The 25,632-nt window shown below is 37.2% G+C and overlaps 1 protein-coding gene across 1 annotated transcript; it reads right to left on the bottom strand.

Moving 5' to 3' along the window:
- Positions 1–7,045: 7,045 nt before the first annotated feature.
- PDZK1IP1 (PDZK1 interacting protein 1) lies at positions 7,046–24,264 on the bottom strand. The gene is made up of 4 exons (XM_087960227.1): positions 23,988–24,264; positions 16,018–16,126; positions 14,134–14,244; positions 7,046–7,992 (listed from the first exon to the last, which is right to left on the bottom strand). The coding sequence occupies exons 1-4, from the start codon at positions 24,052–24,054 to the stop codon at positions 7,833–7,835; spliced, it is 447 nt and encodes a 148-aa protein (XP_087816353.1). The 5' UTR covers positions 24,055–24,264; the 3' UTR covers positions 7,046–7,832.
- Between the last annotated feature and the right edge of the window lie 1,368 nt (positions 24,265–25,632).

Here is a 25,632-nt window from a genome sequence, read left to right on the forward strand (position 1 = left end):
CCGATCGAAGTGGCTGGTGACTGCATTTGGGGAGCTTCCATCGCCCAAAAGAGACTGCCTAATGGCAAGGGGACACGGGCAGCCACATGTCGCCCCAAAGCAGCTGGGGACTCTGCCTTCAAGGAAGCTTTCGTCTGCCGATAGAAGCAGCCTCGTGCTGAGGGGAGTGTGTGTGTGCACTCGCCCCGAGGCCGCTTCTACCGGCCGATCGAAGTGGCTGGTGACTGCATTTGGGGAGCTTCCATCGCCCAAAAGAGACTGCCTAAAGGCGAGGGACACAGGTAGCCATGCCACGCCCTGAAGCGGCTGGGGACTCTGCCTTCGGAAAGCTTCTATCGGCTATTGGGGTATTCTAGCCTAGGCTACCTGCAAGGCACTCCTAAAGGCAAGTTTTCTCCCCATCCCCCCCAGCCTTCCCCCCCATTTCTCTTCACCTCGTGTAGTTCTAACGAACAATGTGAGAAATGGCGGGGAAACACATGGTTTAAATAGGCCTAAATTTTGGGGGCGGGGGTTAATTTCACCTCATGCCTAGAAATCATGCTGGGCCTTCCTATTGGTGGAGGCCGTATTGTTGGAGAAACACGGTACTTATATGTTTATATGTTATGTTCATACTTATACTTGTTTTCTCATATATGCTTGACAAACAAAATAAATAAATAAAATAAATAAATAAAAAGTTTAAAAAATGTTTTGGTCTCCGTCTCAAAAGAAAAGGTGGGAGGGGATTAATGTTATATTGAACCAAACCACAAGATGGCAGCAAAAGGATTTAGAAAGCACAGACAAGTCCTTTTACTACATCATTGCTGAACATGGAGTAAAAAGTACTCCATGGATTGGCTTGAAATATCAGATCTGCTGAACTGTGTGTCTCTTTCTCAGTTCTTACTTCTAGAAGATTTCCCATATTGGGTCTCTGGCACCTTAGCAGGCAACCTGTGACACTCCAACTGATTACTTATAATACTCATCATCTCTAGCGATATGAATTGTAGTTCATCTGCAGCACTTAAGAAATTAACCGCTGCCTGCATATCCAGTTCAGAAAATTGATGTATGGAACTGAACGTGTGAAATCTTCAGCTAAGGAACCCGTTACTCTGTATCTTAGGCTTCCTAGAAATTAAAATAACTGAGGTGAGATTTGAACCAACTTTCCCCTTTATTTAGTTTATTTTAATATCCCAGACTATATAATAATATGTGAGAGGAAGCTATGTGACTGCCCAGAGTTTTCTCTTTTGGATTTGTTTTGCAGAATCTGTAACTGAAAATTAAAGTAAATGCATTGTATCTATTTTTTAAATATTTATATCTATTTGAAAATTTATATAAAAAATAAATGTAGCATATATTTTATGTATTTTAAACACATTTAAAGGAAAAGCATCTGTTGGCTAAATTGGTGAATCAAACTGAATAATGTAATCACCACCATAAAAAATACAGACTATACTATTTTCACGTGTGGCAGTCCCAGATTTGATCCTTGGCTCGCAAACAGGCAGTTACAAATTGCTCTACTATCCTCAGGATATGACTTGATTACTCCCTTGGGGGTAATTGCATTCAATTTAAGGACCACTGCTATATAATAATTCTTCTATGGTGTATATAAGGTACTATAATCAATTTCCACATTCTGTTGGTCAGAGGTGGTATTCAGTAGGTTCTGACCAGTTCTAGAGAACCGTAGCGGAAATTTTGAGTAGTTTGGAGAACCGGCAAATACCACCTCTAACTGGAGATTTTACAGTATCCTTCCCCTGCCACGCCCACCAAGCCACGCCCACAGAACCGATAGTAAAAAAATTTGAATCCCAACACTGGATTAGTTTCAGGGAAAAAAACATTTGATAGCTGGTGTAATAAATGTATTCATCTTTAATGTAACTTGTGATTCTGGCATTTCTATGGCAATACGTTAATCCTGGACAATAAATTTCCTTATCGATTGAGAAAGACCTGATTAAATACTAATCATTACACATACATCTGTCTATCTTAATAGTATCTCATTCACTTTGCTAGTTGAACAAGTTTATTAACTTGGGGAGGAATAACTATTGAATGAACATGACGTCATAGATGGACATTTAGAATATATCTTAATCCATCTCACATGCCTATGATGTCTTTCAACATGTACAGAATAAGACCTTATGTTGGCGAGAAAAAATGCTGTTGACGTGGCCAGATACTGGAAGAATGTCATTTAGTTTTAATCCAATTTATTTTTTATTCCTTTTAACATGTTATATTTCTATGACCTGTGGGATTCAATTTTTTTTTTATTACCGGTTCTGTGGGTGTGGCTTAGTGGGCATGGCAGGGGGAGGATACTGTAAAATCTCCAGTCAGAGGTGGTATTTGCCGGTTCTCCAAACTATTCAAAATTTCCGATACTGGTTCTCTAGAACTGGTCAGAACCTGCTAAATACCACCTCTGCCTGTTTGATACCTATTTTATTTGCTCAGTATTGAATGTTACGTGTTTATAATTTGTAGGTACTTCTGACACGAATAAGGAAGATTTATTTATTTATTTATTTATTTGATTTGCCAATTGTTTACAAGATAATAAGTATAAGCGTATACATAGTTGTGAATAGATGAAATGGGTACATATAAGAAAAATAAAAGAATAAGAGAAACAATAGGACAGGGACGGTAGGCACGTTATCTCCCCGATACATGACCTTTTTAGCACTTCTAAAAAGAGAGAGAGAGAAAATGAGCATCCTGGGTGCTTAGCATCTACACATACACACACACACACACACACACACACACACACACTTCTTCAGCACTGTGATGTAACCTTGTTGTAAGTGCAACTGGAACCTACCGAGCTGTTTAATTGGATTTATGGCCCATCCCATCAGACCTCTTTAATAAATGGCTGTTTGAGGTGTTTAATAAATGGCTGTTTGAGAATATACCACCTGTAGAATTCCAAGCAGCAAAAGTTCATACAAAATTGATGAAAGTTTTGAGATGAAGTCCAGAAGATGAGCTTTCAGTCATAAACAGTGATTGTGTTACCTGACATTTTCATGATATGCTAAATCATACTTCAGCCGCTGAGGATAGTTTCACACCTGTGGCTGAAATGAGGTTGTTAGTAAGCTGGTCAATGTGTATAGAAACACATCCTTTTTTGTGTCATGTTAGGGCAAGAGAAACACCTAGAACTGCATTGCTGATTTCTCTCTTGAAGGATCCATTGAATCTGCTCATTATGGAATCAGATGGAGTGGGAGATTGAGGTAGCCAGTTCTGGTGATAGATATCTAATCACCTGAGTGTTCGGCCCAAAGGGCTGCCCTTATCACCATGCTATTTCTGTACTTTTTTTATCCATCTTGCTCTCTCCAGTCGCCATGGTAACAATGGCTGCACCTCAAACAGCCATTTATTAAAGAGGTCTGATGGGATGGGCCATAAATCCAATTAAACAGCTCGGTAGGTTCCAGTTGCACTTACAACAAGGTTACATCACAGTGCTGAAGAAGTGTGTGTGTGTGTGTGTGTGTGTGTGTAGATGCTAAGCACCCAGGATGCTCATTTTCTCTCTCTCTCTTTTTAGAAGTGCTAAAAAGGTCATGTATCGGGGAGATAATCATAAATGACGTGTCATTATTACATACCGTGCATCTATTATCTCCTGCTACAGCCATGTCAGAGGCAGCTACTGAGGGTTAGATAATTGGGTTCCTTCATGCAGATGGTTTATTATCAGTGTCTTCCAGAAGGAGGTTTAAGACAGTTAGTGATGCTGTTTGCCAGTTAAAGATTAGAGACCCCAGAGAATAATTAACAATCCCCAACCCACTCTTTCTGCAGATTCTTCTGCCTTCCCTCCCTCCCATTGCCTTTTAATCTATTCATTCTAGCAGGTGTAATAAAGTGATAAGGGAAGGCTCAAGGGGTGTTTGTTTGAGTGCTTCTGGGTGTACAGACCACAAAGGATGGCATTTTTATTTCTTTCATTCGTGTGAACAAAGACGCGGCAAACTTTTGTGCTATCTTGTATTGCCCACACACATGTGCAGTTGTATGTTCACTTGCACACACTACTGTTGGCACTGCTCAGATTTTTGCCCACATGGAGAGACTTCCAACAGGGGGGAAAAAAAGAACATTTTATACAGCTATTGCATTGAGATTTCTAGACCAAATGGAAATCAAATGTGCATTCAGAGCTGTTTTGCTTTGAAAAAAGAATCTGAAGAATCATACACTGATCCATCCCATTGGCTCCAGGCCCCCGAAGATGAGTGTGAATATCCTACTTATTCTAAGAGATCCTCTGAATTGCTCTTTCATTCCCTCCAGATATATTCAGGGAATTAAGTTTCAGGACTGATATCTGCTGAACCAACCACACTAAAAATGGTCTATTACTTCCTAAGACTGACTTTCTAAGTGAAGGCATGCTAAATCTGGAAGTATTAAAGCTGATCAATACACATTTATGTACATTTGGAATGAATTTGGATTTAAGTTCACAGTCCTTGAATTTGGAAAATTTCTTAACTCCGTCCCTAGTATTCTACAACTGAAATTATACCGTCGAATATTTGAATCTATAATTTTAGCTTACAGCTTGGAAACTGAGGGACAAAGCTCATTTCGTACTTCCATCTTTTAGTTAAAAATTGAGAAAGAATCTATATTTTAATATACAGGAAAATATGTCATTTGTTATATGCTAAAAGAAAAAAACTAGTGGTTTAATTACTTCTTGGTTTGAGTCATGTTTCATGCCACAATTTTCCTAGGAATTAAGATTTGGGTTTGTATGATTTATCAATACCACCCCCAGAAATAAATTTATAAATAGTTTTAAAGGCATCTGATGACCTGAAGGAAGTGAGTTGGAAAATGAAGATAATCCAGGCCACTTGCTAAAAAGCAGTCTTTCTGGTGATATAATATCTAAATTCTTTCCTCCTTTTAAATCACATCAAACAAAAAAACAACATCACACATCAAGAGGCATTTGCAAAAGTACAACCAAGCAGGACCTTATTTATGTTAACAATGAACACAACTCTTACATCATGATTTGTACACAAGATTGCCTTTTACCTTTCTTCCTGACTACATCCTGAATTTTAGAGTGACTGCATATACAAAATCATTATTTATCCCTTAGTTTGCTTTTTACAGTGCATTGGCCAGCAGATATATCTATCCTCTATCAATCTCTATTTTTTTTCATCCTGCCTTTATTACTTTATAAGAAACTCAAGGTAGCGCACATTCCTAATACAGTATTCTTCTCTAACACTGAAAATCTTTGAACAATATTTGGGTTGATATCCTTTGTTTCTAGCTATTACATTGACACAGTCATTATATAGGTGGGTAGGCTGTTTTCTAGATAGTAACAAATAAACCTACCTATAGATAAGTAGGTTTTTTTTTTTCCAAGAGAAAAAAACCCCACTGCACAAGCACCACTACCCTGACACAAAGTGTAGAGTTTCCTGTAGTGAAGAAAGATATACCCCAACTCCAAATTTTGATTGATCCTGAGGAATTACTTTAAGGGCCTAAATTCATATTTTTATCTGAGCACTATATAGATATAATAACTAAAATGTCTTTTCCAACGTAAGAGAAGAGGAACAGTTTTATTGACAGAAATAATGAACAAGCAAATTAAGCTGTGGAAATATGTATTCGGTTTTTTAAAAAATCCCTCACATTTGAAAAACAAACCTAGCCTCTCACTGACTTTTTTGCATACAGTCAGTAATTGACATGGTCCGTATTTCAAACTAATGCCTTTATAAACTATTTCTTCTTTTAAGCTATTGTGATTTCATACTCATTGCTGACCTCTAGGGGGAAGCACATCCAATCTTTTGAACATGTTGAATGCTATATAGTTTGGCATATATAGCAATAGCACTTAGACTTATATACCACTTCACAACATACTTTGTTGTGCTTTTTTGATGACTTTTTGATGTTAGGTGCCCATTTTAGGTCATGTGATATAATAGAACCTAAAAATATAACTGTTGATACTGTCAGGGATTGATAACCTGATACTGTCCAGGCAGGGGTGGGCAACCCGTTCTCTGCCTGGTTGCTGGGTGGGCGTGGCCATGGTGGGCGTGGCCTAGTCAGCCTCCTGTACCATGGCGGGGCGGGGGGGGCATTTTCACCATCCCCAGGCTTTGGAGGTTTTCCTCAAGCCTCCAGGAGGGTGTAAAACAGCCTCCCGGGGTCTGGGAGGCCCTCTAGAGCAACTGCTCTAGAGGCCAGAAATCGGCCTGTTTCTGGCCTTTCAGAGCTTCTGGCAGGCCCATTTTTTGCTCTTCCCAGGTTCCGTGCAGACTCTGTACTTACCTGATATACAAAGCAGGCCTCATGGGGACTCCTGGGAGGGGTGGAGAGGGGTGGGCGGGACTAGCCAGGGGTGGGGCTTAACAGTTCACTGAACCAGTAATTAAAAATGATAAAATTAGCTACCAGTGCACCTGAACTGGGGAGAACCAGTAGCAGCCCACCCCTGTGTCCAGGTATCATTGGGCTTCAAATTGTATCTCTAGCATTAGCACTTAGACTTACAGTATATACAGCCCCCTAATGCTTTTCAGCACTTTCTGGGCAGTTAATAATAGCAATAGCACTTAGACTTATATACCGCTTTATAGTGCTTTACAGCCCTTCCTAAGCGTTTTATAGAGTCAACATATTGCTCCCAACAATATGGGCCCTCATTTTACTGAGCTCAGAAGAATAGAAGGTTGAGTCAACCTTGAGCCCATCAGGTTCAAACTCCAGGATGTGAGCAGAGTTAGCCTGCAATATTGCATTCTAACCATTTCAACCCTTATGACCCATGGAAAAGCACTGTGGTAATCAAAAATATTGTCTTGTTTCTTTCTGTCCACCATTGAATATACCACCGATAATCATACTCACACATTTGTTGAGATTCTCCAAGAATTCTGAAAAGTTAATTTTGTAGAAGAACCCTGTTAGTCTATGGTAGCAGAAAAAAATCAGGAGTCTGTTATCACCTTTTTTGATTCACAAATTTTATTAGAAAAGTAACAACCAATTATATATGCTAATAGATAATGAATTTTTAATTTGTTTAATGCAGATAAGAAAAAGAAAACTAAAAATTCATGTACAAAAATTTTATACAGAAATCATTCCAGCCTCGTCCAAAAAGGTAAATTTTTATCGTGACTCTATAACAAGAATAAGAAAAACAAAATGGAAGCAGTAGGTGGAAGATTACCACCATGCCTTCACCTTTATTAACGACACTATCCATGTACTCCTATAGGGTGTTGGGGGTGGGAATCTTTTACCATGAAGAAAAATAATTTTCAACCAAGAAATTCCCTGGTAACGAACAGGAACATAATACTGAATTGTAGAGGGCCTGAAAGTGAGTTTGTGGGCAATCTGTAGCACCAAGTTTGCAAAGATTATGTACAAAGATATGCAACAAGGAAAGTAAAACAGAATAAAATAGGTTAGTGAGTTCCCTTTGGTGGAAAAAACATATTAGGGAATACTATGTGCCAATTAATTCTACCTGTCCGACATGTGCAGAACTTAGACAAATAAATCCGCTGCAAAAATGTTAATATGCCTCCCCTACATAGTTGGCCTTTGAATAAATTGATTAAAATCAATTTATTGGACTAGATGACCTACAAGGTCCCTTCCAACTCTGATTATCTGTTATCTGTTATAAAATCATACATAATAAATGATGTAGGCTACTTTTGTAAGGAATCTATATTATAGGGAGGTTTTAAAATATAAGAATAAATAACAAAATGATGTTACATATCTGTGGTAACGTGTGCACAACTTTCGGTGTGACATTCAGTCATGGTGCCACACTGAAACCCATCGTTTACGTGATTTTCATTATGATGTACGGTCATGGTGTCACATTCAAACTCAACTTTGTTTTCATAGGCATGAGGATCTTCTTCACAACTGAAATATTAGAAAAAGAATATGTATTATTTACTTATTATATTGGCACTCGTTCAAGGATACCATGCATAGATCTCCCTCCAATTTCTTCTCCCAATTTGAGAGATAGCTGCATTGATATTCATGATAGTGTCCTCTATTCTGACCAAGGCTTCCTGAGACACCAAAAACACACATTAAATTCAAAACCCGTTTATTTTACTTCAATGACTGTGAATTATCATCATTCACAGCCCATAATGAGTCTCAACCAGTTATAAATAGTCCCATGGAAGTCTGCCAAAGTTCTTTGGGAGAAGTCTGATAAGAAAGCACCTTTATCTTTTTTGAAGTGCTGCCAATGACTAAAGTACCAATTAGTCTTTCAAAACTAAATGGAGCACAAATTCACCACAGAGCTTTCAGGTTCCAAACCGACCAGAACGAACGACGTTGCTTCCTGCAAAGGTTCCTGTCCCTTTGCACTTCCTTTACATCTTATGGGAGGGGCAATCACCTCCAAGCCTTACTCCTGAGTCACCCTTTTTGTCTTAACTGCTCTTGCCTTCTGACAGCTCTGTGCACACGTGCACTGGGAACAGGCTCCCCCTATTCCTCTGCCTCACTGTGTCAGATTCTGGAGGCTCTGAAGTCAGCACATAACTCCCAGATGGCCCTGGCCCCATTTCTGTATTGGACACAGGACCCTTGTCTGAATCCTCCCCAGACTCCCAGACTGGCCCATGTTCTTCCCCATTGTCCGATTCTGCTGCCGTCTCTGCAGGCTGCCGGCGGACCACAACATCCTTGGTCATATGATCCCTCCCTTTCTTGAAAGAGCAGTGATTGGGTGGAAGTAAAAGATGGACAGAATTGGTATTTGCAGTCTTGGGGATGGATGATAAATGCCCGTAATCCACTATCCTGGAAAAGTCATGCTTTCTTTTTAGTCACTGATATAACCATTTGTTCTTTCTGATATAATGATATATGGGAATAACCTTGGGAGACAGGAGAGAGAGCCAGAGACTCAATCCATAGATGGAAGGAGGGCATGGGAAAGATTTCACAAGGGACCATCTCTAGTTTTCTGGAGCATAAAAGAGAAGGAGAAACACTTTCAGTCTTGCAAGAGTCTGTTAATGCTATGTTGCAATGAGGATTAGTACCCCTGTTTGTATCTGGACTACCTCACCTGTACATGGTTAACCTAGTAGAATTGTTGCCTTGGAAAAAGACCAACTCCATGTTCTAAATAACAAAATAACAGAACTGGAAAGGACCTTAGAAATCTTCTAGTCTGACTTCCGGTTTGCAAGGTTTTGGCGGCGGCAGGGATTCGCGATACTGCGCGATCCCTGCTGCGTTCGCACCAAGGTTCCCCCGATCCGTTTGGATCTGGGGGATATAGCTTCCCGTAGAGGCAGCTGAAGACAGGGGATCCGGATAGGGGTTTGGGGGTGTCGCAGACCCCTCCCCAGCCGGCAAAACCCCCTTCTCCAAGGCGGAGGAACGGCGGTCAGCAATGGCCGCCACGAAGAAATCTGCAGCCGGACAAGCAGGTGCAGGAGGGAGAAAGCTGGAAGAAATATGAAAGCTGCTTTCAACCGGACAAGGCAAGAGAAAGTGACCTGGAATCTTGAAGGCTGCATTGTTTCTAGTGAGAGTTACAAGCTGAGAATATTCTGAAAGGGAAAGTTGTTGTTTTTTTTCGTTTCACTCTCCTTCCTAACGTGACAGCGGATGGGAAAAATCTTTTTGGCTGTGAGTGGGAAGGGAGAGGGAAAAAATTGGAGCAAAATTTGAAAATAAGGAGAAGATTGCCTAGAACTTTAAAGAGTTACTAAACATCAATAAGGCTTCTAAAAGATATATTTTAAAGGGAACTTTGTGATTAAACTTTAACCCCAGAAAGAGAAAGTGAAGAAGGAGAAGGTACTTAAAAGAAACAGCTTGTTTGGATTGTTTGGTGATTTTGGAACTTTTGAGAATTATTTCTGATTAAAAGCACTTGGGTGGTTGTTTGGAAAAACTTTTTCTCTACACAATGGCATCACTTGTGGATGGACTGAAACTTGTATATCAAAAATATGAAAAAGAAAAGCAAGAAGGGATAGATGTCCTTGGCACTCTTTTTCAATTTTTAGAAATGGTGGTTTATACTTATGTAAAGCTGAATGAGCAACAGGATGGTGGGGACAAAGAAGAAGCCATCTTTGATGAACAAATAACTTTGGTCGGAGAAGGGAAAAAGAAAGAGAAAAAGGAAAAGAAGACTTTAAGATCTGGAAAAACAACCCAAAAAGAGAAGAATAAGGTGAAAAGGGGACATTATGTTGGGAGACAACAGAAAGGGGGAAAGCAGAATGAAGGGGAGGTGAAGAGACAGGGGGGTAAAGAGGACAAGGAGAAGAAGAAGCAAGGGAGAAAGGAAGGGATGAGAAGCCTTAATGGTGGAGAGCAAGATGTGAAGAAGCAAAAGTTTTTTTAGAGACAATGGATAAATTTTATTGAAAAGGGGATTCTAGAAAGGTACATAAGATTGCATTTTTATATTTGTATTTAGAAGTAACCATAGAAAATTGGAAATAATATGTAATTTAAAATGTGATAAAATATTTAGTATAACCTAGTGAAATTTTTGTTAAGAAAAAGTGAGTACTGTAATGAAATATGATTTAAAATATGTGATGTGGGGGGAAATAATTTTGGAAAGCATAAGTGTTCCCACAAAGGCATGATATTTAATTGAAATGAGTAAAATGTTTAAGATATAGATGATTGTTAATATTAATGATTAGACTATGTTATCCTAGTGAAACTTTTTGTGAAATGAGAGATTTGAAGTAGAAGAAGGAGGAACATTGTAATGAAATAATGAGCTATAATATGTGATGTGGGGGGGGAATAACTATGGAAAATGGATGCTCCCATGGGAGTATGTGATTTAACTGAAAAGTAATGTGTTAAATGTTTAAGATATAAATGAATATTAATATTAATGAATAGATTTGTATTGGTTTTGATAGTATAGTATGGTTTTGGAATGTACCAGACAGAATCCCAATGAAAGTTATGTGTTTTATATTAAGTATTATAAAGATAGGGGAAAGAGATAAAGGCATCATACTCCATTTAGTGTATAGGAGAAGTTTTTTTTTCAAAGAAGAAAGATAAATGGATAGCTGGAAATAGAACAGACAAAGAATAATAAATATTATGATTTGAATTGAGAGGAGATAAATAAAATAAAATTGAGAAAATTTAAAAGAGAGGAGAAGCTATATAGAAAATTGAAAATGTTAATAAGATATGAAATGGTATGTAAAATGAATATGAATTTGAATTTGTGTCTGTACCAAGAGTTTTAACCAAGCAACTTTCAGAAAAGAGATTTTTTATGTTTTTATGTTTTGTGTTTTTGTGTATTTATGTTTTGTATGTCTTTAAAAATTAATAAAATTTGTTCAAAAAAAAAAGAAATCTTCTAGTCCAATCCCTTGCTCAAGTAGGAAACCATGGGTGGGATTCTACCTGGTCGGACCGATTCTATAGAACTGGTTATTTTGATTCTGCCCAGTTCGGTGAACCAGCAAATTGCACCACTGGCTGGCCCCTCCCCTCCCTTCCCCACCCCTCACTCCTTACCTGGCATGCGTGCCATCAAACTTGCCTGTGTAAGTTGCTATTTTTCCTTCCCCCCACCCAACCATCAGCTGTTCTGCTGTGCCGACAGATTTAGATTAGCTAGAAAGCAGGAAATCGTTGAATTTCTTGCTTTTTAGTTAATCTAAAAGCAGAGCTGAACCTTCCTTAGGACCGAAGCTTCTATTTTTCAGTTCAGACTCAGCTAGTAGATTGCAGATAGATAGATCTCTAAGTGAATCTGTGATTCTGTGAGCTCAACTCAATCTGCCTGCCTGCTTTGCCTGCTTTTGGGTAAAAGTTGCTCTTTTTAATAAAAAATCAATATTTACATATATGATGTGTTGTGAGTTAATTTAGTGAGTTTGCTTGCTAGCAAATTTTATGTGACAGACTCAGCCAGCAGATTGCAGAATGGTAGATCTCTGAGTGAATCTGTGATTCTGTGAGCAACTCAGTCTGCCTGCCTGCTTTGCCTGATTTTGGGTAAAAGTTGCTTTTTATATTAAAAAATTCAATATTTATATAAATATTTATATTTACATACAAGCCACACCCACCCAGTCACATGAGCACCAAGCCACACCCACAAATTAGGCCACACCCACAGAACCTGTTAAGAAATTTGAATTCCACCCTTGAGGGACCCCTATATCATTTTAGACAAATGTTTATCTGAATGATGCTTTGATGTTCCCAAATGATCCTAGATGCTTAAAATATCCATATATCAAATTCTTCTTCCTATAGATTTCAGAAGTGAAGCATTTTATGGTTGCTGGTTAAACACATAGCCAAATTAAAAGACACAATTAAGTAAAAAAATATGAGACTTTACATTTATTGGTTATTATCGATCACATTGTCAGACCCTGTTATGATATATAATTAACTGGCAGTAAAACCAAGAGAAAATGATAAATTAAGGACAAATTGTCACAACCAAATCAAAAAGCACTTTGTTTTCAGAAGTTGGCTTACGATCTGGCATTCACTTTCTTTAGAATAAGCCCCATTGAACACAATGGCATTTATTAAACAACCCTAACCTGAAGTCTGCTGCGGTTGCTGAATATCTTCCTTCCATTCCATTAGAAAAGATGGACTCGTTAGTATTCCCATTCATGAAGGAAACTTGTTTATCTTTTTTTTTAAAATCCTGCAGAAGCAATTAGAAGGAGCATAATGAAACAAAAAGCATGGAAAAAGACTTGGAGAAAAAAATTCGTAACTTTGATCTTATATATGTTGACAGCAGCAAGACTACTGTACGCACAAAAATGAAAGGGCATTTTGATTCACCATGGATAGGAGTTACAAATTTCATGAAGTATATAATATCCATCCATTTTTCATGGTTGTTTTAACTGTCTGGATCAACAGAGATTTTTTTTCTGTAAGATATGCTAAAGAGTTTGCTCATTGCCCAGTTCGGTGCTAATGCACCATGGCCCCTCCCTCCCTTCCCCCACCCCTCACTCCTTACCTGGCATGCGTGCCATCAAACTTAGCCTGTGTAAGTTGCTATTTTTCCTTCCCCCCACCCAACCATCAGCTGTTCTGCTGTGCCGACAGATTTAGATTAGCTAGAAAGCAGGAAATCGTTGAATTTCTTGCTTTTTAGTTAATCTAAAAGCAGAGCTGAACCTTCCTTAGGACCGAAGCTTCTATTTTTCAGTTCAGACTCAGCTAGTAGATTGCAGATAGATAGATCTCTAAGTGAATCTGTGATTCTGTGAGCTCAACTCAATCTGCCTGCCTGCTTTGCCTGCTTTTGGGTAAAAGTTGCTCTTTTTAATAAAAAAATCAATATTTACATATATGATGTGTTGTGAGTTAATTTAGTGAGTTTGCTTGCTAGCAAATTTTATGTGACAGACTCAGCCAGCAGATTGCAGAATGGTAGATCTCTGAGTGAATCTGTGATTCTGTGAGCAACTCAGTCTGCCTGCCTGCTTTGCCTGATTTTGGGTAAAAGTTGCTTTTTTATATTAAAAAATTCAATATTTATATAAATATTTATATTTACATACAAGCCACACCCACCCAGTCACATGACCACCAAGCCACACCCACAGAACCTGTTAAGAAATTTGAATTCCACCCTTGAGGGACCCCTATATCATTTTAGACAAATGTTTATCTGAATGATGCTTTGATGTTCCCAAATGATCCTAGATGCTTAAAATATCCATATATCAAATTCTTCTTCCTATAGATTTCAGAAGTGAAGCATTTTATGGTTGCTGGTTAAACACATAGCCAAATTAAAAGACACAATTAAGTAAAAAAATATGAGACTTTACATTTATTGGTTATTATCGATCACATTGTCAGACCCTGTTATGATATATAATTAACTGGCAGTAAAACCAAGAGAAAATGATAAATTAAGGACAAATTGTCACAACCAAATCAAAAAGCACTTTGTTTTCAGAAGTTGGCTTACGATCTGGCATTCACTTTCTTTAGAATAAGCCCCATTGAACACAATGGCATTTATTAAACAACCCTAACCTGAAGTCTGCTGCGGTTGCTGAATATCTTCCTTCCATTCCATTAGAAAAGATGGACTCGTTAGTATTCCCATTCATGAAGGAAACTTGTTTATCTTTTTTTTTAAAATCCCTGCAGAAGCAATTAGAAGGAGCATAATGAAACAAAAAGCATGAAAAAAGACTTGGAGAAAAAAAATTCGTAACTTTGATCTTATATATGTTGACAGCAGCAAGACTACTGTACGCACAAAAATGAAAGGGCATTTTGATTCCCACCATGGACGAATGGTTACGGAAGTTACAAATTTCATGAAGTATATAATATCATACATCCATTTTTCATGATTGTTTTAACTGTCTGGATCAACAGAGATTTTTTTCTGTAAGATATGCTAAAGAGTTTGCTCCACCATTCTGTCTAATAAATATGGGACATCCTGGGTTAAAATTAAAAAAGCCAACATTTACTGAGGCAGTGTGCACTTCAGATCTTCTGTGTTAATTAATTTGTTAATCAGCATATATAAGTATTACATTTTGTATGTGAAGCCATCATTTTTTTTAAATTTATTTGTCAATCGCTTAGGTATAAGTATAATCATGAGTAAGAATACAGGAAATAGGTACGAATAAATGGGGACAATAGGACAGGGACAGTAGGCATGATGGTGCACTTATGCACGCCCCTTACAGACCTCTTAGGAATGGGGTGAGGTCAATAGTGGATAGTTTGAGGTTAAAGGATTGAGGGGGTTAGAGGATGTAACAACAGAGTCAGGTAGTGCATTCCAGGCATTGAACACTCTGTTGCTGAAGTGGTACTTTCTGCAATCATGTTTGAAGCGGCTTACTCTGAGTTTGTATCTGTTGTGTGCTCTTGTATATAATCATGAGTAAGAATACAGGAAATAGGTACAAATAAATGGGGACAATAGGACAGGGACAGTAGGCATGATGGTGCACATATGCACGCCCCTTACAGACCTCTTAGGAATGGGGTGAGGTCAATAATGGATAGTTTGAGGTTGAAGCTGAAGTAGTTATTGACTGGTAGGACATGTCACCACAAGGTTTGGAATGCAATTTGTATATATCTGATTGCTAGAAGAAAAGGCTCAGTTGCATAACCCAATTCTGTAAGGACAACATTCTAACTGTACCAGATTTGGACTGCAAAATTCCAAATAACTATTATAAATATATAAAATCTAAGTTTTTACCAACAAGTGATAACAAATCCATTTGGATTTTTTGTACTCAGATCTTGTAGCCATAGCTAAATCAGGCACTGGGAAATCTCCCTCTCTATTAGGAGGAAACTATGAGAAAGGAGAAAGGAATCCAGCCCAGGCCATGGAAGCAGTTTATTCTTAAATAATTGGGATTTTTTTTCTAATTTCAATCACACAGGATAAAATATTGAAAAATCGGCTTTTTTTAATTTCCAGCAGAGTAATATAAAGGTAACGTTGGGGATTAAAGGCTTTGAGAAAACTCTAAAGGAGATCTTTAATCTTTTATTCATGTTATAAGAGATTCTCAATCATCAAGGCCATAGTTGTTCCAAAGGTGGTTTTTCCAAAAAGTAACTGGACTTTCTTGGTTTTTTCCCTTTGAAAACATTTCACTTCTCATCCAAGAAAAAGATGAAGAAGCTTCCTAGATAAGAAGCAAAACATTTTCAAAGAAAAAAAAACATGACAGTCCAGTTGCCTGTTTGAAAAAACACCACTGGGACTTTATTCCTTTAATATTTTCACTTCAGTTTAATGGCATCTGCAGCCATTTTACTTTAGGAAATGAGGAGTCCAATCACAGATCTTGTGACCAAACAGACTTATATAGAATAAAACCAGGTGAAATGCCACCTATTGTGATAAGAGAAAGAAAAATCAGCACTTACTTTTCATCCTGGCACCATAATTTGTTGATGACAAAGGCCATCATTGCCAAAACCAAAAAGACTATAACAGCAATTACACCTTGTAGCCATGGCTCCATAACCCTGTAAACTGTGAAGGAAAGGAATTAATGTATGATTATGGGGAATATTTATTTTGTGTAGTGCATACAGTAGCTTTCCTTGCCAGTAGCTTGCCTGCCATTTTTCGTGTGCCCTTTGGGCAAAGCTCTAGCTAAACCAATGAATAATTGGAAGTTCAGGAAAGTAATCTCTTCTCTTGACTTTCCTGTCAAAAGCAACGTTTTATTTTAGGTGGCATGTTGAAACTTACCGAGCAAATTTTTGACAAATCTCTTTCTGAAGAAAACGGTTGGATTGTTTTTCAACATTACGATTAATTGACCCAGCCCAGTTGTGTTTTGCTGCCCTCTCACCAATATTTCTTGGAAAAATACTCAACCTTTGCTGCACCTTGAAAATAAACTAAATCTGTCTTCCCCAATATTGCAATCTCTCAAAATAATTAAGGCATTTCAAAAGTGATTATGATGATTAGGAAGACAGACCTGATTTGCCAAAAATCACTCTAGTGCTCTCAGTCTTAATTTTTGTCTTCTCTAAAACAAATGTGTATGCATCTTTTTTTTAAGAAAGAAAGAAATATTTCAGTGTCCTGATGGCATTGCTAGTTTGTTCATTATTGCTGAATGTTGGTGCAATAAGGGTATATACATTCACTCCCTGCTCCTTTGGAATTTAAAAGCCTCTGTGAGTGGGTTTCCATTTTGTGTAAAGCCCTAATTAAGACTTTTAAAATCTAAACAAGGGATGTCCAACTATGGCAACTTTATGACTTGTGAACTTCCACTCCCAGAATTCCTCAGCCAGCCATGGAATTCTGGGGATTGAAGTTCATAAGTATTAAAATCCCAAGGTTGGACAGCTCTAAAATTCTAGCTGTAGATGTGTTTTTTATAGGTTTTGAATATATTTATTTGGTTAAGCACTCTAATTTTTTAAATTTTGGATATTGAGAAATTCACACAGGCTCTCTTCAGAACTATGGTCAAATCTATGATGATCTAAAGCAGGATCAGTTTCCCCTGCATGCAGTTTTAAGAAAATTGAGAGAATTGTCAGAAGATGATGAAGAAAAGTGCAAACTAGTCATTCTTTTCCTTTATCAGTAGTGTCATTCTGGATAATCCTCAGTAATCCTGAAACTTTGGAGGAATTCTAAAAGTAAATAAAAGCTCTACCTCAGTTAATACAGGAGCAGATTGTTCTGTCATAGTTAATGCTAGACTTGAATAACCAATGGAAAAGAGTCCAAAGTTCTCTCTTGCCATTTTGCATCTTGCCTTTATTTTTAAAATTAGAACTGTATTTTACTTTTTTTTTACATTGCTAAAAATAGGAGATTAGATATTAGTTCAATTTGGTGAGATCTAATTCAGAAGAGGTAAGCACTAGACGTGAAAGCCCTGGAACAGCCAGGTAATAAAAGCCCAGGACTTAATGTACCATCAGTAATTATGCAGATAAATGGATTTTCAGATGAAATATGGGGTTTTTTTCCCTCATGGCTTTAAAAAGTCATCCTTGTACACAACTGTGAAAGGAAAAAGAGCTCAGTGTCCTTGAATGTAGTCTTCATTTGTAGAATTACAAACTTAAAACAAATTGAAAAGTCATCTATTTTATTCTCCATCAATCAATCTGCAGCTAATCTCAGACACTTCTAAGAGATTGCTCATTAACATCTAAGTAATGTCAAACAACCAAAGAACAAATAGAGAAAAGATGTATCAAATCAGAGGCATTTGGAGAACCAAAATGTTTATTTTAATAAACAACACCTGAAAGGAAGCAAGTTCTGCCAACTCTTGATAAGGCTACTCTCATGTCTTCGAGTGTGGCACAAGAATGAAACTTTGCTCAGCATAGTAAAGTTTCATCTGATTGATTGATTGATTGATTGATGTTGAGACTCTAGAACTAAGGATAAATTTCCTGATAGTGAGAACAATTAATCAGTGAAACAAATTGCCTCCAGAAGTTGTGAATGCTCCAATACTGGAAATTTTAAGAAGAGATTGGACAACCATTTGTCTGAAATTGTATAATATGAAATGGTATTCCTGCCTATCACACTTGCCCAATAAAGAATCTTATCCTATCCTATCCTATCCTATCCTATCCTATCCTATCCTGCAGTTGTTTGTAGCCCTGAACTTTTACCTTAATGATAATTGACAACTCTGAAATGTATTGTTGGATGTTGCAATGAACCAATAATGTCCATTGCTTAAAAATGGCATTTGGTGGCCAAATCTGACATCATGATGAATGTTTTAGACACCATAAAATGTATTGTTTCTTTTACAAGAAACAGCTACTAGAATCCTGTCTTCCTGCAAGAGTCCTACCAAGACCTCTTTCCTTTAACAACAGTTCATTAGTGCTATCATTTATAGGATGCAAATATCTTGGACAATGAAGCAAAACAATATAAAAACATCTTAAACTATTTTTCTGCCCTACAGAAAGCATCCGGGAATCTTCATTTTCTGTATCTGTTTGCTGCCATTTTGTGGTCCTCCAGATTTTTGTAACCAAAATATGGTAGCTCTAAGATAATCAACAATAAAATGTTAAATATTATTTAAAATGTTTAAAATATATTATATGGATTAAGGACAGTGTTTTCAATCTTGTTGAGCTGGCTGGAGAACTCTACAAGTTGAAATCCACATGTCTTAACATTGGCAATGTTGAGAAAGATTGATCTAGGATAACATAAACAATTCAATAAAATTTACCTATTACATTCCTTTGAGTTAATATATCATACATAAAATACCAGAACACAGATAGTAAAAAGAAAAGAAAAACTCATACATACTAATGAATATCAACTTCATAATACTCTGAACTTAAGGCTATCTAATTATTAAGAGTGCTGTCATATATTCACTAATTCAGGAATTTCACTGAACCTACTGAGATTTACTTCCAAGTAAACATGAAAAGAATTGCAAAACCATTCTGAAACATTCCCATGGGCTCACAAAAACAGTCTACTTATTTTCCCCCCACAATGCTGAGTTAAGAACTTTTTATACTTGCAATTCTACTGTTTTAAATGTGTAACACTTTAACTCCTGGTTAAGAGTTACACATTTCCATACAGGTTCAAAAAGGAACTACCAACAATGAGGGTTAAGAAAATATTCTAGGCAATCTGTTGATTATAAAGTTAGGAAATGGAATAGTGGAAACTGAATCCCTAGAATTTGATGCAAATCATATTTATATGAAAGTGTACATTTTGCATTAACATATCATTTGATGTAACCATACTTCTAAATAAAAGAAATGAAACATTCCAATAAGATAAAATTAAATAAGTTGCAGAAAAATTCTTTTTGGATTTGCAAAAGTAGAACTTATATATATACATATCTATCCATCACACTATACCTTTTGGAGCAAGCTATGATATGCACAGAGCATAAACGAGCCAAGCAATGATAAATAAACAAAATTAAAAGCATGATCACAGTTGACACTACTTTGCAACTGTCATCTGATTTTCCAATAAGTTTCACTGAATTTATTGTTTCTTATAAACTAATATGCACAGAACACATACCAGATGATGAATTTGGCTGTAATGTTGTACCTAGTTTCTTGAGATGAAAACCATAATAAATCTAAATGAACCTGTTTGCAGTTCACTTCCATATACAATGGCCAGATCAGAGCCCTAACAACACTCATTAGAAAATAAGTCCTATTAATCATATTTTTGAGTAAATATACGTAAGGTTATTCTTTATGAATTACATTGCTCTCTTTTTTCTCCAATATGCTTAAAATTGGATTTTTCACTTTCAGGGACTAGTACTAACTTCCATTAGTTTTCAGCTATTTTGTGTGTGTTAATGATGGTATTTTGTGTTTAAATCAATGAGAACCCAGTAGTATAAATAAAAAATTCATTGAAATGAGAACATATATGACCTTGTTTATTAATTGAGCTAAGGTGTAATGTGATATTGATATATAGTTTGTAATTCTGGTTTCTGACAGTATGCAACGGGAATTCGAATATAGTCTTACATTCACGTTCATGAATGTTCATAACTAATGTTAACTTTAGAAACTTTTCAAAAAGAGAAGTATCAAAATGTCTAATGTTGTCAATTTTAGGCCCCATAAGCTGTCCGTTATAGCCATTTAATGAAAAAGAGGTTGATGGAATGCACCCATTCATGTACAATATGCAGCACTTTATAGAAGTCACATCAAACTTTTCATCAGTGGTCAAATGCCAAAGAATACAGGACTTCATCCCACCAAGTTAAACTTTTACTCCACTGTTAAAGATATAGGAATCCTTCTTGTTTTGCATCTGGCCATTATTTAAAGTATAAAAAGATAAAGATCACCTTTGAATCAAGAATAACTGCAGGCGACCATTGCAACATGGATAAAAACATACAGGTTTTCAACAGAGCAAATGGGGTTTAGATATGGCTTTTTTCTGTTTCTTCTATTATGTTTTGTAAGTTCCCAGTCTACTCTACAGAACAAGGTCATGAACATGTCATTAGAACTTCTGGTTTTTCAAGTAACATTAAAAAGGCTTATAGAAATAGTTGGAGAGGAAATAGACAGGTTGGGGTTTATCTGAAAAATTATTTTTTAGAATACTTTCTAGCTAACTTTTTAAAAATACTTTTGTTTGATTAAGCAATCTTGAAATCTCATTCATTTGTGTCAACTTTAAACTGGCCTAATAAAGCATCTGGCCCTCCAGAGAATTTTGGAGTGGCATCCAGAGAACTTTGGATTTCTAGACCACGGTCTATAATACCTATATCAGAGGTCTCCAAACATGGCAACTTTAAGACTTGAAGTCCACAAGTCTTAAAGTTGCCAAGTTTGAGAACCCCTGACCTACATGAAGAGTTTCTTGCAGGGGATTGGCTACACTTTACAAGAATAGGGAAGAACGTTTTTGAAAATCAACCTGCTCAGCTTATCCAGAGTGCTTTAAACTAAAACTGGAGGGCAGGGGGAAACCAAATTTTAATCCAAAAGCATAAACCCCATGGCAATCAACCAAGTAGTAAAAAAGAAGAGGAACTGTAATACAAAACAGGAAATATAGGAAGCAACACAGGACTCAGATGTCTATACACTAACATTCAAAGTATGAGGAACAAACAGGGGGAACATGAGGGCAATATGACATCATTGCCATTACTGAAACTTGGTGAGATAAAGTCTATGATTGGAATATACTGCTAGAGGGATTTAAATTGTTCAAAAGAAACAGGTGCAACAAAAGAGGAGGCGGTGTTGCATTACATATATAAAAAATAACTACACCTCTACAGAAAACAAGGATGAAAAGCTTCTTGAAAAATTTGGGTTAATATAAAAGGAAAAAGAAGGGTTGACCTATTCTCCAAAGCATCTTGAGTGCAGGACAAAAAATAGCCGATGGAAGCTTATCAAAGAGAGACGTAACCTGGAATTAAGGAGAGATTTCCTACAAGTGAGAACAATCAGTGGAACAGCTTGCCTTCAGAAGTTGTGGGTGCTCCATCACTGGAGATTTTTAAGAAGAGATTGGACTGCTACTTGTCTGGAATGGATTTCCTGCTTGAGCAAAGAGTTGGACTAGAAGACTTCCAATTTTCTTATTCTATAATAGAGATGTAAGGAACTGGAAAAATGTTAGCTTTTCACAAAGCAATTCCCTCCAAATCATTATGTTTATGTTTTACAGAATGGGTACACTTCTTTAAAACAGGGTTCAAGTTGTTGCCTTCTCAACCGTTGGAGCTTTAAGATCCTGAATTTCCTAGCCAGCCCTGCTGGTTGGAGAATTCTGGGGGTTCAAATCAGAGGTGGTATTCAGCAGGTTCTGACCAGTTCTGGAGAACTGGTAGTGGAAATTTTGAGTAGTTTGGAGAATTGGCAAATACCACCTTTGACTGGAGATTTTACGGTATCCTTCCCCTGCCATGCCCACCAAGCCACGCCCACAGAACCGGTAGTAAAAAAAATTGAATCCCAGCACTGGTTCATATCCACACATCTTAAAGTCCCCAAGGTTGAGAAACACTGCTTTAGAAGTTCTTTGGGAAATAAAGATCGCAAGTATGAATGTTTGGCACTTGACTCTTCAAAGGAAATTCAGCAAAATGATTTAAAACAAGAGCAAAAGGAAGGGCGTTGCAAGGTCTATCACTGTCCCTCCCTCAGCCTGCCCCAACTGGAAGGATGTGGAGGGCCAACTCCAGCTCTCATAAGTTCCCCATAAGTTTTGAGGGCAGTCCTCCATTACCAAGGGTTAATTTTTAATAGAACAGAAAAGCCATTTAAGTACTGGATTAAAAGATAATTATATTAACTATATTTAACTTGTATGAAATGAGAGTGAACTCAAAATCAGTTTTGATTCTGAAGGCAAAGAAGAGCATTCTGGCCAGAATACATGGCATATACCAGCTATAAAATGCAGCTGGCAAAAAGGAATATTTATATTTTAAAGACAAAGAAACAGCCTCTTTCAATCCCTCCCTCTACCTCCTTTTACCAAGCTAAATGGGGTGGGGGGAGGCCCAATGACTTATTTCTTTCCTCAAGTTGACCAATTGAGTGAAAGGTGTAAAAACAGATTTAGGAGGAAGATTTATACTTTTCTTGGTGGGTAGTTACAGCAAAAGATGTTTTCTTTCCTTCCTTCCTCTCTCTTTCCTTCCCTTCCTTTTCTTTCTTTCCTTCCTTCCTTCCTTCTTTCTCTGTTTCCCTTTCCCTTTTTTTATTTTTCTGCTGCATGTCATATTGAAAAGAGGAAATGCCCTTTGTTTTTGTTTTTTGCAATAAGGGGAACTAACAGAGTGGGAAGTGGGAAGAAGAGTAATGGCCACCTCCCACCTGGTATACTTTCAGTCCTGGCTGAAAAGTTTTCTACCACGAAGGCCCATTGATCATGTTCTATCCAGATAGAGATTGTTAAAGAGTTGTGAAACTAAAATCTGGGAAATCTTGTCATATATATATATATTTTGCATGTAATGTCCATGTAAATTTTACTGCTAAATTACATCACCTAGCAGGATGAGAAACCAGTGTCTGAACTCATCATTCCTCAAGCAACTCCTGTTCATTACAGGTTTTCTTTCTCCAGAAGCAACAAAGCTCTGGACTTTCCCAGCTTACGACATTTTTAGCTTGTGCCTGCTCTTCATTTACATATGTGAGTTTACTGTGCCAGCCTTCTTTGGCTCACAGTTGACTCAGGGCCAGGAAATGGGTTACTTTAGCTTCAGCAAATAATCTCACGTATGCTCAACCAGTTCCCTGAAGCATATATTTATATCTTCTAATCTATTTAAGGTAAGTTTCTTTCCTTTTATATTATGGAAACCTTTGTTCTTCCAAGTTGCAGGACAGATGCACCTAAACTCTGTCTCCCCAGAAAATATGGCTGCTATATATTGAATTTCTACAGAAATTAATTCAAAATTTGTATCACTACGTACAAGTTAGCATCTGCCAATGTTAAGCAACCAGATATTTTTTTAGGATCTATTTCTTTTGTTTTTTCAAAACATGAAAAGCAACTCTAGTAATCTTGGATTTAAAAGCCAGATAAAACCTGTCAACAATGGAGAAAGAAATAAAGCAGGCAGTATTATGTGCTGTAATTTATTTACTCTAGCTCAAAAAACCCTTTCAAGCAGTATAGGAATTCCTGGTAATATTAACTCCATAAAGTGCTAATTTTTTACAACTGAAAACAGAAATGCAACAGACAAACCAAGGGGGAACTGAGGTGAAGAGAAGAAACTGTGTGAAGAAAACAAGAAACCTACAGAAGGAAACATCAGCTGCCATACGCAACCTACCCAACACAAAAGCAAAAAAGCTAAAATGGAATATATTACCTGCCTGGCAGTTCACAGGATCCCAAGCAGCAAAAAAGCAAAAGGTAACAAACAGAAAACTTTTCATGCTGGTGGCATATAGAAGCCACTTGCCCGATCAACAACTAATATTCGTTGGTAGTGAAGTAAACTTACTCTTTCTCTGAAAAAGACAAGAAAGCAATAGGTGCAACCGTAGGACTGAAGGTGTTTATATGTCGGCCACACCTAGATTAGCCTGTTAAATTATCAAACCATTATTGGGAGGTTGTCCCTCACAAACATTCCAGAACACTTTAGCTACCTAAGGAGAGAAGAGAGTGGTTTTTACCACTCCTCCTTTCTTCTTGCACAACTGAGAGATCTGTGGGTTGAGTTTTTGGCAACTCATTCATGGCTTGGAGAGAGTCCAGGGGGCAAAAAAGGCGGAAGTATGTTTAAGTATTTGGCAAAGAAGAGCTGAGAAACCAAAATTACATGCTGTTCCAATGGGTTTGATATATAGGACAGCTCAGAGAACTAATTAAAACAAATATTTAAAGAGGAATAAGATTTATCTCCCACAAACAAGAACTTCAGAAACTGCTCAAGACATTTTTTTGATTTATCACTAAAGCTAGAGAGTAGAATACACAGACAGGCATTCAACTTTTTTCATCTGTTTCGAGGAAGGAAGATGGACAAGAATTTTCTTTCAATTTTGGGAAATAGATGCAGGACACCAATCTGTTCAGAGAACAGGAACTAAGAGAAAATGTGTTCAATGTGTTTTAATTATGTTGGCATTGGTGGATAAGGCATGAAATACCAATGATATAAATTGGAAAGGTATTGAAAAAAAATTCAGAAGATTGGATATAGATATGCATTGAAACATGCAATCCTACCCCATACATAAACCTCTACCACCCAAACATGGATTGTTAAGTTTTTTTTAAAAAAAAATTATTAGCAAAGACAAAAAACTGCACGCTATTATACCAGTGGTGGGATTCATTTTTTTTTACTACTGGTTCTGTGGGTGTGGCTTGGTGGGCATGGCAGGGGAAAGATACTGTAAAATCTCCAGTCAGAGGTGGTATTTGCCGGTTCTCCGAACTACTCAAAATTTCCGCTACCCATTCTCCAGAACTGGTCAGAACCTGCTGAATACCACCTCTGTATTATACCTTTCCAGAATGTTTGTTCATTCAAATAATTGGCATACATGTCATCTCATTTGACCATTTGGAAAAATTAGACTGGACCCTGTGGTTGAATAGAAGTTTCTTGTCTAACACTGAGACCATTGAAAGATATCCTCTAATGATACAATTCAGTTTTTGGTCACTGAGTCTCAAAAAATTGGGACCATTAACTTGGTAGTTAGCTCTCTTGAATCTATTTTCTTTAAGACAAGACGTCTCCAAAATGGACTATAAATACCATTCATTCTAAGTGTTCCTGCTGCTGGGCAGGAAATTAAAGGACCAAAGTTTACCATGATTAGAGAATGTGAGATTGGGAACAACAGAAGAAAATTTAGTTTTTCCTCCCACTAATAGGTCAATCAGGCAAATGGAGCTATACATGGCCAGTCTGATTTGTATTATTCCACTTGACAGAATTATGCTTTAGTTTATGTTACCCGCATCAAGCAAGGCCTGGTTAGATACAGATGAACTTA

Source organism: Notechis scutatus, chromosome 3 (genome assembly GCF_049901735.1).
Source record: "Notechis scutatus isolate UNSWTSFEM ecotype Mainland chromosome 3, rNotScu1.2, whole genome shotgun sequence".
NCBI lineage: Eukaryota > Metazoa > Chordata > Lepidosauria > Squamata > Elapidae > Notechis > Notechis scutatus.

Bases quoted from the DNA above. Each gene is read 5' to 3' on its own strand.
- PDZK1IP1 (XM_087960227.1), bottom strand. From the start codon at position 24,054: ATGAAAAGTTTTCTGTTTGTTACCTTTTGCTTTTTTGCTGCTTGGGAT. The intron at 16,127-23,987 runs GTAATATATTCC...TTTCCTTCACAG, and splicing joins TCCTGTGAACTGCCAGGCAG to TTTACAGGGTTATGGAGCCA. The intron at 14,245-16,017 runs GTAAGTGCTGAT...TTGCTTCTGCAG, and splicing joins TTATGGTGCCAGGATGAAAA to GGATTTTAAAAAAAAAGATA.